Consider the following 18,892-nt stretch of genomic DNA (forward strand, 5'->3'; position numbering starts at 1 on the left):
TACTCATTGGTTCTTCTATCTGATTAAAATCATATTCATCTTCTGCAAACATCTTACAAGCCCCTTTTACTTGCATTCATTGGGCCATTACTGCTATGCCCACTGTTATAATAGCACTAACCTGCATCAGTGTGACTTGTTGTCCCACTCACCATAATTGACAATAAAAATCTCACATTTACAGTTCTGATTTTGTATGTTGTCCTCCATTGTTTCATATTTATCTCCAGCCAGCCTAAACAAGCATAAAACATTTACTATTAGAGCATTAATTATTTACAATGCACAGTGTCTACCACACCTCTCTGTTTATTCCATACTGTTACAATGAATCTGATTTTAGATTGTAAGGTGTCACAGATACCAGCTTACTGCCATTAGTATTATACGAGAGTATAAAAGAGTTTCCACTCAGGGATCACTAAAGTATTTCTGATACCATGATGCTCTCTAGTGGTGTCAAGGAGACTTGCACCTTCTTTGTATTTACACAAGCCACCTCTTCATGAAACTAACTTTCTAACTAACTTGCTAACATACACATGGTGGGTATTTTATAAGGAAATTCCAGTATTTTTTGGCTCAGTGTGTTTGAATTTGACTACTTTAAGGCTGACAAAATTCTAAATAAATCCAGGCTTTAGCATTTCTTCACCAGGATTTTATTGCTGCTTTGTGGCTTTGAGGCTTTGAAACTGTTTAGGAAATGTGGTAAAGTTATAAATAAACAGTTAACTACACAAATGCAATATGAAACATGTAAATGAATGACAAAATTGAGATATCTTAATTTTCTGGTCAAAATTTGGGGTGGGGGGTGATATGCAGACTCTTGACTTCAGCATTTCTAAACTCCTGGCTGAAGAAATTATGCTACATTATTTACATGTTACATTATATTATACTTCATGTTTTTGGATGTGACGCCATGTGCAGTACCTGCAGTACCACCTCCGCGCCACTAGAGGTCTCTCCCTCTGCTCCGCCCGCACGTGTGTTGTTTGAGTTGGACGGTTGGACTTGTGGCTACGCGAGATTTGTGTCGGCTTACAAACATGTCGGCGTTCAAGAGAAAACGTGGAGGACAGGCTGCTGTTGGTAAAAAGGCAAAGAAAGTAAAATTTCTGGCAGATAAAGGTGAAGCCGAACAGGAGAAGAAAAATGAAGTCACGATTCCAGCCCCAGTTTCGTCGGTAAGGGCTCGTGCTCGTTATTAGTCACTGAAGTTGGTAGCTAGTTAGCTAACTTAAGTTCACCAATACACCGGTGGTATATTTTGTTTGTTATTTATTGTCATTGTTATACTAAAACGGCTAACGCCTGGCTATAACAAACACATTGAGTGGTGTAATTTAATGTGTAGCATGGTAAAGAGAATGTCGTTAAATTACAACATGCCCAGTCTGAGATCAGCACTCACAAAACAGGGCCAAGCACAATTTGATTTGCTCATGATCTCTTATCATGATTATTAGAAATGAAGAAGCCATGTGGGTGAACAGGGGAAATGTTTTGAACTCCATAATAATAAACGTGTTTTAGTTTGTTTTGATGTTGTGAAACACATTTTCTTCAACAGGGTAGATGGACCAACAAGGAAAGGGTTCTCATTTTCTCCTCAAGAGGCATCAACTTCAGAACAAGACACTTGATGCAAGACCTGAGGACAATGATGCCTCATTCAAAAGCAGGTTAGTGCAGTGTGTCATTCATATACAGTGTTATGTCACCCAACTACATGTGCTGACACTTGTTAGATTGTTGGTTATTTTGAGCAGAGATATCTATTTTGTCAGTTATACCGTCAAAATAACAAGGTTTTTCTTTTGTCTGTTAGATACAAAAATGGACCGAAAGGACAAGTTGTTTGTTGTTAATGAGGTGAGTTTGTTATTTAAAATTTGCACACACTTATATATATATATATATGCATTACAGCATAGCTAAAGATCAGCTTTGTTCCCAGGTGTGCGAAATCAAAAACTGCAACAAATGCCTCTTTTTTGAGGCCAAGAAGAAGCAGGACCTCTATATGTGGTGAGTATTTGATCTTTGTTACATTCTCTAAACATTAAGCTAGCCTTTGTAATTAGTGTTGTAAAACAAATTAAAAGTAAATTCAATAATGTTCTTGACTTACAGGATTTCAAACAGCCCTCATGGACCTTCTGCAAAGTTTCTGGTTCAAAACAGTGAGTTTATTCTGTCCTACAGTCCTAATGTGCAGTAGACAACATCTGTGATGTGCCATGGGAAAAATTGATTTATATTATTGTCTCCTCCACAGTTCATACACTGGCTGAACTCAAGATGACAGGAAACTGCCTCAAAGGATCCAGGCCGCTGCTCTCGTTCGATCCTGTGAGTAGTACTGGCACGTCTGTAATTCTGTCAATAATATAATTATATTAGGGGTATGTGTCAGTGATGGGCAGCTGTGTGTGCCACAAAGACCTGTAATTCCATCCAAACATGACACCAGATGATTTTAATTATTAGCACAACTAGGGCTGCAGCTAATCATTATTTACTGATTTGAATTTATCATTTGATATATAAAATGTCAGAAAATTCTGAAAAATGCCCATCACAATTCCCAAATCCCAAGGTGATGTCAACCCAAAACCTAAAGATATTCAATTTAAAAAAGTATCATATAAAATGTAAAACTGAGTAAAGTGGGGAAATTGTCATATTTGAAAGGCTGGTAGTAGCAAATGTTTGGCATGCATGCTTAATTAATGACTTGGCGATTAATTATCTGTTGATTGCCTAGTAAAACAATCAACAGTTGCATTCAGCACATATACAACTCGAGAACACCAAACTCATTGTTCTTTATGTCACTGTGGTATTTGAACAAAAACCTACACATTCCTGGTGCATGATTTCCCATCATTGGTCTGAGTAATGAACGGTCTTGTATTCTCTAGCTGCTTTGACAAACTGTCAAATAGGTCAGTGACGGTAAGAACTTGTCAGAACCTGAACAAGAGCTAAACTTTTTTTGTTGTCTCTACTTCTTGTTTTCTCCCACAGAAATTTGACAAGGAGCCCCACTATGCTTTACTGAAGGAGCTCTTCACCCAGGTGTGTATGCGAGACCCATGTCAGAAGATGCATACATTAATCCTGACTTAGACTTTTGGTAATAGCTTAGCAAAGTAGACTTGACTGAAATGTTCAACAGTTTAACAGCGTTGGATGAAACTGCTAAAACTCCAAGTCTACTTTGTGTAACATGACTTGGACAGTGTCAACACTGATCATTGTTTAGATCCAGCAGTGAATGTAACTATAAGCAAGATTTACTTAGTTTGAAAGCTGAGTAGGTTGTATATCTACATTTTTAAATTTAAGGAAGTATTCATTACATTTTCCTGTTGCAGACATTTTCCACTCCACGCTACCACCCTAAGAGTCAGCCTTTTGTGGACCACGTCTTCACATTCACCATCGCAGACAACAGGATATGGTTTAGAAACTACCAGGTAATGTTTCGCTATTCTTGGCATGTCTTCTAGGCCTACATTAGCATTTTTAGTAAATATTTCATTTTTCTGTTGTGAGTTTAGTGTTCAGAGATTTATGTTCTTTCCATTTGCAATGTTTATTTTGCAATAATTTCTGTGCCACGTTCAGATCATCGAGGAGGATGCCTCTCTAGTGGAGATCGGCCCACGCTTTGTTCTCAACCTCATCAAGATCTTTCAGGGGAGTTTTGGAGGGCCTACGCTCTATGAAAACCCAGACTTCCAGTCTCCTAACATGGTAAAAATCCAGTGCATGCTAGTTTACATTGCAAGCATGTGATGTTATTGAATCACATTTAATGTGCCTGAGACATTACCATGCCACATCATCAGTCACTTTTCTCTTCACACACCCACAGCACCGGCGAGAGATCCGACTGGCGGCAGCAGCCAGAGTGCGTGAGAAGCAGATGGTGAAGGAGATGCAGAAAATGAAGAGAACTGTAGCGAAGGAGGATTTGGCCAGAGACGTTACAGCTGACGTCTTCCTAACACCAGCTGAGGAGAAGCCTGTTCACATCGAGACCGAAGCACCTGAGCCAAAAGTGGTGAAGAAGAACAAACACAAAGCTTTCAAAAGACAAAGGATGGCACGCAGGTAACGGAATGGACTGGATTAAGCTGAGTGAATGGCTAACCGCTGCGGCGATGTAATGTTGTCTCAAGAAACTGTGATAATGCATTAGTGTAGTCAAGGCTGATATCCATTATTATGAGCTTTTTGTTAAGTTAGAAAAAGACTATATGCAACATGTAATTTTACTATCACATATTTGACAGTACGAGAGAACATCTTAAATATACACACTGTGTTCTGTGTCTGTTGCCATAGTTTGTGGATTCACACAATATATGTCGCTCCCTCACAGGATTGCACAGTGTGTAAATGCTATAAAGGTCTCAGCTTTTACAAAACTGCAAACCATCCTTTTTTGATAAAAGTTAATATTCCATTAATGTAAAAAAAGTTTATTGCTTTTAACTACAGTTGTTTTCTATGTCATGGAAATAAAACAATTCAAACATACTGTCAATATAATCTGATGTATACGCCAAACAAATGGTTGTCAAAAGGTGTCAGCATACACATTCAACCTGGACAATTAGAGCAATGTATGTGCAGAGAAATCTAAGGCGTGTGGAGAGTAGACATACTGTACAGTGTATACACACACACACTACACTAGACACTTTGAGAAACATGTATTAAAGTGCCTTGTCTTGTTTTATGGGCCAGGTCAGAAGAAGCTCCAGAAAGATGAGACCAAATACTGAACGCAGCCAGATCATGGCTGCAATTGGACTACAAACCATGTAGACTCATGAAGTTACAGGCAATGTTTACATGTAGAGGGACTTCTGACACAAAATACCTGGGTCTCCATAGTAACAAACAATACAAAATACAGTAACTGTACATACAATGACTTTCTGTATCTATGAAAGTATGAACTCAGTATTGTAGTGGTTTAACTACTACTACTACAACAGGTACATAACAAGACTAGGAAGTTGACATTATCTTTCCACAAATCCAGTGGTAATGCTCCACTCAAGTGTGATTGTTTGGTAAATGATGAACCAGTTGATAATGTTAAAACAACGCAACCTTTCCCACTGTGTCCATTATCCATTATGCCCATTAAGTCCAGCATTTCTTTCCTGTGTGCAACCCACTGGCTGTACTGCCTCCTCTGGCAGACTGCCTTCTCATTCAAAGCAACTGGCCACCACTGAAGTTAAGGTGCTTATGTAAAATGGGAATTCACTGGACTGTTATCACTCCTCCTCCGCCTCCTCGTCAGGACAACAAAAATATTCTACAAAGCAAATCTGTCCGTTGTCGTTCCTGACCAAGTACTGCAGAGAGAGGAAGCCCCTGCTGTCTGTCCTCACAGAGACTTTAAAGGACAAAGCCAGGGCTTTGGTGGACGGCTTCAGCAGGGACATCTTGTACCTGTCACAGTTAACAGAGAGGACAGCACAGAATGTGGAGCTTTAATAAAACTCATTAAGGGTAAATATGCAGACAAGAATATTCCTCAGGGCCTGGTACAAACTAAAATTGGACATCATGATGTAAGACCCTGTGAAAACAAGCTAACTGGCCCTTTTCATAGCAAATATTTTGACATGACAGAGTAGGAAAAGCACATGTGTAATCAATAATACTACTAATGGTTGCATGTCCAGTTCCCAAGCATGGGGATTACAGTCCGTCACCACTTTCATGAAGCAACATATGGCAACTAAATGAAAGTGAAAAAGAATTTCAGTATTTCACTTCATCCACTACTTTGTCTCTGCCATTCTTTTGTTCCGGTTGTCGTGTAACCTTCTCTATTTCCCCTAGTCCACCTTAGGTTCCTAACAGTATAGTTTATTTCTCTGTACTAACCTGTTGGTTTGGGTCTTGGTGCATCGGAACAGCTCCATCATGTCAGAGTCTTTGGGATAATCATAATGGGCATTTCCAGAGTTCCCAAATGTCGACAACCTGAATAGCAGAATAAACCACAGAACAATGTAGCTGAAAGGTAGTAAGAGGTGTCTGTAAGCAATATTTGTAAAACTCGGGTTTTTGTTACCTACAATCAGTATAATCAAACAAAAGAAAAAGGCTGAAAAAAGTTTAAGTGGGCTTCCTTCACCTTGATAGATTTGACAGTTTAATTACTGAAAGGAGGTTAAATGTATTTTAAACATGGTTCTTTGGAGTTTTAGAAATATAATCATGAGCCAAATGTCCTGTAAACATTATACTGTAGAACAAGTAGTGATGCTTTCAAAAGCAATTTTACTTTTGACAACATACCTAAAGTATGGCTGGCTGGGGGACATGGTGATCTGTAGCACCTCACTGGTCATGTCCAGCTCAGAGAAGGCTTCCTTCAGGCTCTCTGACAGCAGGATCACCTTTGAAAAGAGCCAGAGGTACACGAGTCGCAACCAGTTATGTACTGTTTTCATAAAACTTGCAGATACTCTCATATATATTCCTAAGGGGTTTGTAAAGTAGTCACTGCAAGGAACATAAAAGTTGTATTTTTACTGTTAATGTGTAGTCTCTAAAGAGATGGGTTCATATGAGTTTACAGTTTGTTTTTGTTAATCTGCCAAATTTATGTATATCTCTTTCATTATATGAAAAAGTGAAAGTGCACCTTGTTTGTGACGTTGGTGCTGCAGAACTCAAAGTCAATAGGCTCTTCTGGTTCTTGTGTGTTGATCTTGCACACAGTCACCACCCCACCCTCCTCCAGGAACAGGGTTAGAGGGTAACCGTACCCCCTGTAGCACATCCGTAAAGCTGTTGATACTCCTGCAACATCACAAGAGGGGTATAATGAAAATGCTGAGTCATATCTGAGATGGATAATAGTCTAACTATGGCTAAAAGATTTTGTAAACTGTGTTTAAATAGAATTATATCTGGTTTATTTTTTTTTTTTTGTTTAGCTCACTCTCCAATCAGGTTTCCTTTATCTTTACCTGGTACTGTGCTTCCTCCAAAGATATTGAGGCAGTCCATCAGAACAGTGAGATTGACTTGAAAACCCACCAAATCTTCCCTTATGGTGAACTCTTGGAAAATCTCAGCCTGGAATAAAAAGAAGGATGTCTGTTCTTTCAAGTATCACCTTTACTGGGGATTCATTTAACAGAAACTACATTTTGGGAAAAGCAAGACACTGCTGCATTCAACTGGATCACTTATCTGTTTATTCAATGAGAAAGTATAAGGATTATCATATATGTAAAGAAAGCACACCTGGATGAAGGCATTGGCTTGCAGACATTTGGAGTCCTCTACAGTGACCTTCAGGCCGTTGGGTGTGGCGCTGAAGATGGCATGGTCTTTGAAGGTGATGGCTTTCAGTATGTTGGACAGATTGCGAGCATTGTCCAAACTGGCCACTAAAACGTATTGTTCATTATCGGCTTGCGACTGGGTTGACAGAGGCATTGCGGCACTGAAATGAAGACACGCAGAACTTTACAAGAAACGTCTGAACGGCATGTTCCGGAGGGTAAAAACTATGAAATAGCAGCTAAGTTAATATATCGTTAACACATATGTCTCTTACAACTAGGTATACCACTAGGATACCATTTTCCAAGACCAAACGCTTAGCCGAAAAAGGTTCACGTTAACTGTACCATACACGCACGAAACTGTCATTTTGCTGTCTGTTATTGACATATTTTAAGCTAGGCTATATGGCAGCGAATCACATGTAATTAAGAGTTGAAAGAAACGTGAATAGCAAACTGCCGCTAATTTCAAGTGCCACTATCTAGCATCCCAGGTAAATAAACTTAAAAAAAACATTACTGGCAACTGTCATTATATGTCAGTCACTTACAAAATTGTAATTCAGACACTCATACGGCTCTGTTTGAAGAAAGGCGCCCCCAGTAGGTAACAACTTCCGCTTCTATATTTATTCAACGGAAGTAGGTTCTGCGCATGTGTGATCCCATTCTAGAGTCTTCGCAACAGGGTCCAAAACACATGAGAAATATCCCGTGTTCATCGGCAGTACGTGGCACCAGTGGTGTTTTGTGATCTACAGAGGTGAGACATATTACTCAGTTAAAGTCCTATGGTTAGAAAAATGTTGTTTGGTCTGCAGGTGATTTACAATTTTTTATACCTGTGACGTTCGCCACCGAGCGATGGCAGGAAGCTAGCGTTAGCTAACAGTCGGTCTGATGACGTTGTGATTAGTTTCGCTATCAGTAACGAGACAAGTTAATAGCACACAAAAGGCTCGCTTTAGTCTCAGGTAGGGCCTCAACAGGTCGACGATTGTGGTTTCCAAGGAGAGCTGAAAACACCGCCTCTCTTCTGCTTCTTCTACGATTTTTTTTAACATCAACATCTTAAACACCAATTTTACTGACAGATCACTGATGACAAACCTCACTGCTTTTTAAACTGGTGGGGGGAGGCAGACATGTGCTTACTAAAGTGATAATAAACATATAAATAAATAAATAATGGCAATAAATAATAAACTATCAGATACAGTTAGCATCTTGACACTTCAATTCTGCTTGTTATGCTTTTCCTTCTGCTGTACTGTCGCCCCCCGTGAAGCTCTGTCGACACAGCAGTCGTAAGATGTTCATCTTTGTACCACAACTCTTAACTTACCATACATAACTATGACCAGTGAACGTTTTCATTGCAGTGGGACACTACACAAATCACTTTAAGGATTTATCATCCTATGGTTGGCTGAATGCTAATTATCATCTTGTGGATCACACAAATATTGATTCAGAAACAAACAGTTAAAAAAACTCCATCTGTTAAAAAAGCATTGCCAGATGGAATTTCTTTAAATATAATTTTGGATCTAAGTGGTTTTATATTGTTATATACTCTAAACAGGTCACCACTATTTGAACGTAATTGCTTCAGTTAAGACGTTTTGTAGTTTTAGTTGTTTTTGTTGTCTAATGCACACCTGGTAGACAATTGAATAGGAAAATGAAATAATGTAAAAGATATAGTTAGATTCCCACACGTCAGCAGGTGAGGTTATTCGAAGTACAGTGTTTTGGTCAGGCGTCAAAATCTTGTTTCACTTTGCTGAAAGGTTCATGGATCTCATTCATGAAACAATTGTACACACAGATCTTAGCAACCACCTAGCATCAACCTTCTAGCACCCGTACCAAAACACAGGAGAAATATCTTGCAACATTGACGCAGCCACATAGCAACCATCCAGCAAAACCATAGCAACCACCTAGTAATGTCCTACACACCATTTAGCACCACTCTTGCAAAAAGTTTTTTTTTTTTTCCTCAGGCAGCATCACAAAATTTTTCCTCAAGAAAATGTATCCTTTTGTTTTATAGATAGGGGTATTGTATTGAATTTCTTGAGGTTGTTCAGGTGTTCATGATTTTGTGTACACCCCCCTGTAATTCTGAGTTTTTCTTTTATATAGCCTAACTATTTAATAATCTCTTTGTAAATTCTCAGTTATCAATATTCAGACACATTATTTATTTGACAACTTGTGAACCTCTCTGTCTTCGTTCTCAGCTTCAGATTCTTCATTTTCGGCGGCCTCTCTGAGCCACAGTCATGGTGTGCATTCCCTGTATTGTGATTCCTGTCCTGTTGTGGGTCTACAAGAGGTTCCTGGAGCCTTTCCTCTATCCTTTCATTTCACCGATTATTAACACATTCTGGACCAAAAAAGCGGTCCAGGAGACAGGCACTAGTGACCAAAAAGTTAGTGAAAAGAGTAATGGGACTTCCAAGGTAAGGAATAATGGAAAAGTTAGGATTTTATCATGACATTTTAATAATGAAACCCTTTTTCATTTCTCTTATCTGTGTAGGGCTGGACGATAATTTAATATTGTAGTACAGTGGAACCCTGTTAAGTATTTTATATGTGATCTTGTATGCATTTGTGATGTTATACTATACATCCATATCATAAAAATAATTCTTTCTAACACTGTGATATTAATTCCAGCCCTGCTCTGCTCTAATGCACAGATTTAAGATAAAAGCTTCGAAATCAGTATTTGTAAAAGATAAATATAATGTTAACTCACCTAACAGGAACCACTTAAACACAGCTCATCCAGACACTCTGAATGTATTTAGTCATATTTAGCATCATTTAAAGAGATTAAAGTTTGCGGGTTAAGTTGGCTTTCACTTGACCTAATCATGACTAATACTGGTGTTAGTTGTGAGCCTCTTTCATGATTGTATGTTGTTGATAACGGCATTTTTAATGACATTTTCTTTCACATGTTTCAGCCTGAAAGCAATGGTGAGGTCACTGCCAATGGATCTACTATAGCAGCAGATAAGAAGACAGATTGACAGCTCCAAATGTTTATGATGCATCTAAAACTGTGTAAATATTCCATTAATATAATATAGAGAAACTATGAATTAAGTTATGTCTTCTTTGAATAGAGTGGTTTTTATAACCTTCCATATTGTGTGTACCTTGTTTTTAATTTTTTCAGTTATATTACAGTAACTTTGGGTATTGTTGATATATTTTCCTCATTAGCCATGAATTGATACATGCATTTAATTAAATATTCAATCTCAATGAAAGTTTTTCTAAGTCAGACTTGAAGTGTAATGAATATAAGAAAACCTTCAAATTAAAGAAGATTTATTGATTCCATACTAAGCTGTGCTTCCACTTCAACTAGCTTGCTTATTTCATACTGTAAAGTCATTAAGGAATTGTTTGTATTCTATATTTTAAACAAGATAAATGTGACAGCAATATTATACCTGTATTAAAATTGGTTCAAGATTGATCATTGTCACTGATTTTTAATGACGAATGTGAAAGAAAACTGTTTGAGCAGTTTCATGACAATTTTGACCTGCATTATGACTCAACGTTTTAAAATAAAATTTGAACCTGATATATATAAAATGTGACATGGAAAATATGAAGGGTGTAGATAAACTTCACTCTCTCAAATTTCTGAGTTGTGATGGGGAAATTGTGCTTTTCTAAAGCACCTCTAGCTGTAATAAATAAATAAAGATTATTACTTAATCTTTTGAGTATCTGAGGCTTTTTAACCAATATAGCAACAAAAATTACAATTAATTATTATAATTTCATTACTTGAAACCTAATTCAACATATATTATTGTGGCAGCTACCTATGCAATTAATTTGAAGCAGCAAATCAAATTAATGTGGAAAATATTACAGCTGCTGTAGCAAGTAAGGATTCACACATCTTTTCATATTCTCTCTTTATAAGATTTATAACCTATGATTGTGATTATGCTAAGTCTGAATAAGACCACACTATTATACCGTTAAGACCGTTTACAAGGCCCTGTGCAATCGGTGGGGCAGTGCAGATGTCGTGCAAATTTAGCAAGATTCAGAGGACTTCAAGATAGACAGGACCGTTGTCGATTATTTCACACATTTCCTGAAGAAGATCCCACAAAATTTATCGTAGCGCCATCTGCAGGTTCTTCTCCTTTGTGGGCAAAGCCATCACTGCATCTTTTAGACATAAAACTAGGGTTCATCCATTGTCGTGGTCACTATGGGCACAATTGTAATAATTATACTTTATGTTTATTATTGAGGTTGTAGTTTGCAGTAGTGTTGAACTGGACTGCATTATATTGAGAGGGGTTTTGAATATTTTGGCCACCCCATTTACATACATGAGAGGGCCAGAATATTAGAAACACCTGTGAATATAATGCACTCCAGTACAACACCACCACCCACTACGACCTCAATAATGAACATAAAGTAGAATTATTACTGTTAAATTCAATAGAGTTCCAAATTACTTCCTGCTCGGTTACCTAGATGTGGGGCAGGACCTGAGCTCTCAGGGCCACCTCGGTGGTGCGACCTCACAGCTAGAAGGCAAAGGTTCGATTTCCGAACCTGGGCCTTTCTGAGTTTGTGTGTTGTCTACTTTGGTGGTGTGGGTTTACTCCGGGTCCTCCGGTTTCCTCCCACATTCCTCAAGATCATGCAGCAATTGGGCACTCTATTGCCCCCAAAATCTGTTTAATGATGAAAAATATGTAACAACTGATTTAATAAAAGTGTCAAAATGCAAAGAGAAGACTGTTCTGTTGCAACAGTGTTTTTTCACGTGAAAACCACCTGCCCTGGCATTGAAGTTATAGTCATGACCCAAAATAGTTTGATTTTTTTTTAAAGTTACTGTAAGTGTTTAGTTAAGATATGTTATGCAATAATTAGTTGCATCACTCAATTATTTTTTACAATTTTTACCAATTTACCTCCTCCAATATTATGATTTTGTTAGAAAGTCACTCTAACAATAACATCCAAACAAAAATTATGTTTTACAATAAAACCTTTAAGAGTTTCAACTTATAAAAATCTACATTCACAGCTTTCTCAGTGTCAGTGTGCACCATTCCACCAAGTCTCCTATTCACAGTGAGCACCTTACAGTAACAGCAAAACAAATACAATCAATTAAAGCTGTTATAGCATGGTACAATATATATGGCATCATTGTGCATAATGAGTACTTTGATACTTTAGTTTTCTGATAATATGCATTTACTTTTGAATTTTGAATCTGGTTCGGTGAGGATTTGGTGTAAATGGGCATGAACAAACATGTATGTAGTGTACAGTGGCTAGATAAAGTTAAACACCAGAATTTATATCACAGTCGTGTTACAAGTTAAATGACAACTGATGATGTCCAACTACTGAACTATTTAACCATCAATAAGAACAGTGTTGACCGTCATTACTACATATGCGAAACACAGAAAAAACTGCATTAACAAGTACAGTGGTCACAAATTGAAAGTAATCAGGTTGTGTTAGATTTTGAGTGACACTGTACAGGGTATCCACATACAACGTTTGTATGATATGCTAAAGTGTACATGTTATTGTATTAATAATAATAATATAATTATATAACACTGGCACGTGCCATTTACGTGCCATTCTGCATAATAATTCAACCACTTCAATGACTTTTATTTTTGATACTTTAAGTACATTATGTTGCCTTATATACTTTCTGTACACAGAAATGAAGACACAAAACACATTCTGATATTCTTACTCAACATGATACACACTCAAACCACTCAAAGCAGATTAAATGATAAGGCAGAGCTCAGCACCTTTGGCGACTACATGAGGCGCATACATACACACCACACACACAAAGGGAAGAAATGTATGGAAGCAAATAAGAGACATACGTATTTGAATTTTTAACAGCCAATGAATACTTAATATTGACATTTAAACTCCACTGACTTCATAGGACTGAAATATTTTACTTTGAAAACCATGTATCTGAATTTATTTGTTCTGAAAATTAAAATATGAAAATTAAAATATACATTTCTTTGCAATTTCAAAATCTGAATTTGAATAGATTTTTCTCAGTGTTCACAAATTTAGATCAGATAAGCAGATAACCACTGGTTCCCGTTAATTTTGTAATGGACATTTGTGTTGTGATATTTAAACCATCTGTAAACAGGGAAACAAAAGCCACTTGTCTATGAGACCGGTCTCTTGAGAGAACTCCAGCCAGCGTGCCTGGCTGCCTGGCTGGCTGGCTAGCGTGTGACACCTGCAGCCTTGATGTTGTTGTTTTCAACTTTAATTTTTGGATCTGAATTTGATTAATTGAATCTGAGCAACCTGAATCTATTTTTTTTATTCTGAAAGTTAAATTTTTGGATCAGAATTTATGAACATTGAAAAAAATATATTCAAATTTCTCTTTTGAAATTGCAAATCAGACATTTCATATTTTATTTTCAAAGAGGTGAATTCAGAACAAATACATTTAGATAGAAATTTTCATTGTAAAATACTAAATAGTTACACACCATTGAAATCATAATGCTATGAATTCAGTGGTGTTTAAATTTCAATATTAAGTATTCAGTGGCTGTTAAAATTCAAATACTTATGTCTCTTATTTGCTTCCATAGAAGGAGCTTCATCATGTTTCCAGCTTGATGTTCATATTGATTATATTCAGACAGTATTAATAAAAAATAATAAAAGTGCCTGTGTGAAATGAGTACATCTTGAGGGGGTCACAAAATGTTTTAATGACTTCAAAGAACTTGTAAGTAGATAGAAAATTAAAGTTTAGATCAGGCACTTGGGATCTAGCTCTATTTCTATCTGCAACGTCACAGACGTAATCAACGCCCCACATGTCGTCATTACGCAAGGGGTGGCGACGTGGAAAACATGGAGGAAAGGAGTATGTAGAGTAAACTTAATTGTCTCAAATTCCACACAGTTTCAAGTATTTGCCTTTGTAAGTTACACTTGATAAACAAATTGGACAGAACGGCTAATTAGTGTAAAAAACAGTCGCCACCTAACGATCCTGGAAGTCGAGAGACCCACGGAAACTGCCAGAAGCATTTATGACAGGTAAGCCGAGCGGTCAGCTGATAGCAAACAATCAGTGAACGTTAGCTGCTTTTTGGAAAGTGAGTTATTAACCTCCAGTTAACCGGACATGGTTATGAATCAGTAATTTACCTAGCTTTGATTTCATGCTAATTTGGGACGGTCAATATACCGAGTTGAAAGTCAAAATCGCAGAGGCGCAGAGTATTTCTTGTACTTGAAACAGGATGAGCTAGCTAACGTCATGCAAGTTAGTTAACTGAAGCAGCAGATACAAATACAGTCATATTATGAGCAGATACAGCTAAAGACGCATGATATGGCGCACTGAATCTGGAAACAAAATTATGCTCTGGCAAGGTCACAATAGTGTGTTCACCAGTGACATTAAGAACATAAAGAATTTGTATGTCTTGGTGGCATGTACTGTGTATCCCTTAAATGTTTGTGCCTTTCATTCCATTAGTGCAATATATGCACAAACTATCCTCCTATGTGGTTTATCTCCAGTGTGCTCCATTTCACTTTGGCAAATGTTGGCTTGCCGGCTACACCTGTGTGTCAAAGGTGTGTCATTTCAAGAAAACAAAACACAAATCCCGGTTCCTCCTGTGTCATCCTGTAGTGAACTTGGCCTCTCTCATGAGTGTATTTATTGGAATTGGTGAGGACAGATCTATTTTGCTTAGTTATAATTTCTCAAATCAAGAATTTGAGTTTAAATACATGGATAGGGAGATAAGAGATCCACATTATGAGTTCCAGTGGCAGCATGCCTTGTATTGTTTATCAGCTCCTTAAATTTCAACATGGAATAAAGGCACCTAATAGTGCTACTGCTTGTGATACATTTGTCAAGGAGTAGTAAAACTTTGTTGGTGTTTAATCTGAATTGTAATTATGTTTACAAGTGATAAGTAATATTATGAATCTTACATCTCCTACTGGCCTCTCTACTGTAGATGGATTTGTAAGGGCTGTTTTGCCATTTTGGTGACCTAAGGTCCCTGTATTTAAGAGAGTGAAACTCTGGGTGCCTGGTAAATGAAAAAACAAAAACAACAATTGGTGGATGTGCTGTGTGTTGAGTTAATAATTGATCTTTGTGATGGCTCCCAAGATTACATTTTTTCCTCTGCCCCAGGATTTGGCATATGCTTGGTGAAAAAGCAGTGAAGAGTGGTGAGTCTGGCTGAGTGGAGCTAGTAGAGATGGGAGCCAACACCAGCCAAGTCAGTGACCTTTCCGATAACCCCAGCCTCAAGGCCCTGGTGGGCACGGAGTCCATATCAGAGAATGACCCTTTCTGGAACCAGCTCATTTCCTTCACCTTCATCAGTCCCACCAGCAGGTACACAAACACACACATAGAAAGGTTCTGTTAGACATGTGTACAATTATGTGCCACAGTGTTGCAGTACGATGCTCTCAGACTGCAGCACTATTAGCCATCCGAAATTGTCAAATCCAGCAAATACTGATTCTTAATTTCAGGAATGTATCAAGTCAGAGCACCAAACATATCCTGGTTGCAGCTTCACAGATGCAGAAATTTTGCCTGCTTTTCTCAGTTTGTTGTCATTATAAAGTGAATACTTTCTTAGACAAAAAATTGACTAACTGACAAGCTTTCAGCCGCATCTCATGATGATGAGATAAAATGCAGTTGAAAGCTCAGGAGAATGCTAGTAAGTAGACCTTGTGTTAAGGATTTTTAGCCTGACTATTATTTTCTTCCAAACTACTAGAACTCTCACACTCAATGCTTTTGGTGTTTTTGATTGTTAAGTTGTTAATTAAGTACATTAAAAAAAGACATGTTTTGTTGTTCTTTGGGTACTTGTGATTGCCAGGCCATTCTGCCAAGAGCCTATAGACTAAATGTATCAGAAGAACAATCTGATTAATTTAATATAACATGACAATGAAAAAAATCACAGTTATGAGAATAGCTGTTAGTTGCAGCTCTAGACGAAATCCTTACATGCCCAACAGAAACAAAACAAGATGCCAGCCAGGAAGGGAAACAAATTGGAGGTAAAATTGATAGTGACAGTTGCAAAATTTCCTGAACCGTTTACCTTAGAGGACTTTGCAGAAAATATATCTCCTGGAAGTGTTTCTCATCAAAATTGTATAGCTGGTGTGTCTAAATATTTAGAGGACAACAAACTATGAGTGACTCCTCTAACAACTTCTTGAAAATTCCTCCATTTTTGACAATTTTCCTCAAGCACCTAGTATGTTATACCAACAGACGTTTGGCACACAACCTTTCCAGTGAGAAAGTCCCACCCAGGATCCGACATTAAACTGTAGACAGGATGTTTGCACAGCTCACCTCAGTAATGATCCAACAAGGTTACTGTCCAGCTTGGCTGAGAATAGATCGACTAGTTAACATTTAGTTCCTTTGTAAATAGTGTTGAGAAGTAAAGACACTGCATTCCCTCTTGCACCTGGACTGTGACTGTTGTATATTCATCTAGTAAGGGCATTTCCTTCATCAATCTATGTAATGTTGTTAACAGAGCTTGTGCATTTATTTACCAATCCGGCTATGCTTTCCTGATATAATAAAAATGTGGCCATCTTACCTTACTTTTTAAAATTAATTTTCTGTCAATCAACTAATCAGTTTGTCAACTAATCGTTTCAGCTCTAGTTTAAGGAAGAAGTGGGGGATATACTTTATGTATCAGTCTGGCTGACGAACAAACAGCTTACCCAACTCTTAAAGAAATATGACATGATTATGAATGCCTCCAAATGATCTAATGAACCAGTAAATATATTTATTGGTCGTAGCAATATTATAAACACTTGTGCTGTACATCCTAACATGTCTGTGTACGTCTCATTCAGACTTTGCTAGGCATTTATATAACTCTGACTTTCTATTTCCTGTCACTGCAGACACAAACTATTTGAATGTTATTAGTGTTTGATTATTCTGCAGTTTTCAAGCATGACAACAGAGAGCAGATGATGCAAGCGATAATGTCCTCTGATCCATTTTGTCTTGCATATATTTTAGGTATCTTCTCCTTTTCTTTCTAACTCTCTTCTTCCCTGTTTTTCCTTTAAAACAGTTGCGACTCCAAGTTGCTGGAAGAGGCTGTCATCCCCCTGGCCAAGATCCTCAGTACGTTTCCTATGAGATAAATGTGTTTCATGTGTGTTTTGTTTTTGTTTTTTTCACTGGTCATCAATACCTTCACAATGAATATCAACTTCTGTTGAACTATCAAATTAGGAAGTTTCTGTAGCTTATGTAATACTGATAATTTCTCTCCTCCTTTTTTTCCCTCCAAGTTGAAAACAATCCCAGAACAGGGAACTTTGGTGCTCTTGTGAGAATTTTCCTGGGAAGAACCAAAGAGTTGAAAATCTCTACAGAATGCCAAGAGTGAGTACAATGAACTGTGTCAGTAATGGTAGACCATGTGCATGTCAGTGTTCGCTGTGTGGGAGTGCAGGCCAGTTATTGTTTGATCACAGGCAGTCAGGGAATCTTTATTTTTTATATGTGAGAAACACTGAAGTGTTAGTGGTTTCCCATGAGAAAACTCCTGAGGTATAACCATCAACACATGTGGCATTATTCTGCACTCACTGCCAAGCTCCCTTTCCACAGAGATTGACCCTGCCCAAGTCACCAAATGCCTCGGGTGGGAACTCCTCATTCTCTATTAAACATCATTAGAGGTTGGAGTTATCGCTCCCCACCCACTCCCATCTATTTTTCTCACATTTCAGAACTGATTTTGTCCCATAAACCAGCCTACATCTGGGTCTTACATAATTGGCATGTGCAAATTGTCAATTTGTGGGACTGATTAGACACCCCTGTGTTGGCATTTAGTGGTTGTGAAACATTGTGGCTTGCACTGGATGGTTCCAGTCATTTCTTGTTTTCCTCCTCATTTGTTTCTCACTGACTTTGTCTTAATTTTGTCTATCATATGTGAATATAGAGCAACTTGTGTATTATTATATGCTATGGTTAAGGCAACTCACTGTTTTCTTGGTTGTCAAAGGGAAGCTTGCATTGCAGTTATGAGAAAACTATTTTCGTTTTTATTTCAATCATCACCATTTTAAATAGTACAGAGGGATATGCATATGATGTACAGTAACTCAAATGCCATTAGTGAAGTTAGGCAAGGCAAGTTTATTTGAATAGTGCCTTTCAACAACAAGGCAATTCAAAGTGCTTTACGTAAGATATTAAGAAAATATATAAAAGAAACACAAGGCAATATAAAAAGACAATATAAAAGGGTAAGTGTCATTATTTTAGAAGCACCAGGGGGATGCAACATATTACTGAAGAACATACACGGTCAGTCAAGCTTTCCTTGTTAAATTTAGGACATAAACCCATGGCACATAGCCAGCCCCTGCATAGCAATTATTTC

At 37.6% G+C, this 18,892-nt stretch overlaps 4 protein-coding genes across 4 annotated transcripts in view; 3 read left to right on the plus strand and 1 right to left on the minus strand.

Moving 5' to 3' along the window:
* Positions 1-991: 991 nt before the first annotated feature.
* bxdc2 (brix domain containing 2) lies at positions 992-6,054 on the plus strand. The gene is made up of 11 exons (XM_044173429.1): positions 992-1,193; positions 1,580-1,691; positions 1,838-1,881; positions 1,967-2,037; positions 2,143-2,192; positions 2,288-2,361; positions 3,040-3,090; positions 3,390-3,491; positions 3,643-3,771; positions 3,893-4,131; positions 4,771-6,054. The coding sequence occupies exons 1-11, from the start codon at positions 1,056-1,058 to the stop codon at positions 4,793-4,795; spliced, it is 1,035 nt and encodes a 344-aa protein (XP_044029364.1). The 5' UTR covers positions 992-1,055; the 3' UTR covers positions 4,796-6,054.
* Positions 4,487-8,028, minus strand: rad1 (RAD1 homolog (S. pombe)). Its single transcript, XM_044173430.1, has 7 exons — positions 7,901-8,028; positions 7,306-7,507; positions 7,026-7,134; positions 6,698-6,855; positions 6,349-6,449; positions 5,932-6,030; positions 4,487-5,490 (listed from the first exon to the last, which is right to left on the minus strand). The coding sequence occupies exons 2-7, from the start codon at positions 7,498-7,500 to the stop codon at positions 5,313-5,315; spliced, it is 840 nt and encodes a 279-aa protein (XP_044029365.1). The 5' UTR covers positions 7,501-7,507; positions 7,901-8,028; the 3' UTR covers positions 4,487-5,312.
* Positions 7,972-10,854, plus strand: LOC122865264 (UPF0729 protein C18orf32 homolog). The gene is made up of 3 exons (XM_044173431.1): positions 7,972-8,112; positions 9,599-9,820; positions 10,334-10,854. Exons 2-3 carry the CDS (start codon positions 9,641-9,643, stop codon positions 10,397-10,399), a joined length of 246 nt encoding a protein of 81 aa, XP_044029366.1. The 5' UTR covers positions 7,972-8,112; positions 9,599-9,640; the 3' UTR covers positions 10,400-10,854.
* Positions 10,855-14,257: 3,403 nt separating this feature from the next.
* The window catches only part of dym (dymeclin), a 52,095-nt gene continuing 47,460 nt past the window's right edge, over positions 14,258-18,892 (plus strand). The window contains exons 1-4 of the mRNA XM_044173433.1: positions 14,258-14,492; positions 15,616-15,822; positions 17,564-17,616; positions 17,787-17,880. Of these exons, the coding sequence (XP_044029368.1) occupies positions 15,683-15,822; positions 17,564-17,616; positions 17,787-17,880 (287 nt within the window). The 5' untranslated portion in view covers positions 14,258-14,492; positions 15,616-15,682. The remainder of the gene's footprint in view (positions 14,493-15,615; positions 15,823-17,563; positions 17,617-17,786; positions 17,881-18,892) is intronic.

The sequence above is a fragment of the Siniperca chuatsi genome, linkage group LG18 (assembly GCF_020085105.1).
Source record: "Siniperca chuatsi isolate FFG_IHB_CAS linkage group LG18, ASM2008510v1, whole genome shotgun sequence".
In the NCBI taxonomy this organism is placed as follows: Eukaryota; Metazoa; Chordata; class Actinopteri; order Centrarchiformes; family Sinipercidae; genus Siniperca; species Siniperca chuatsi.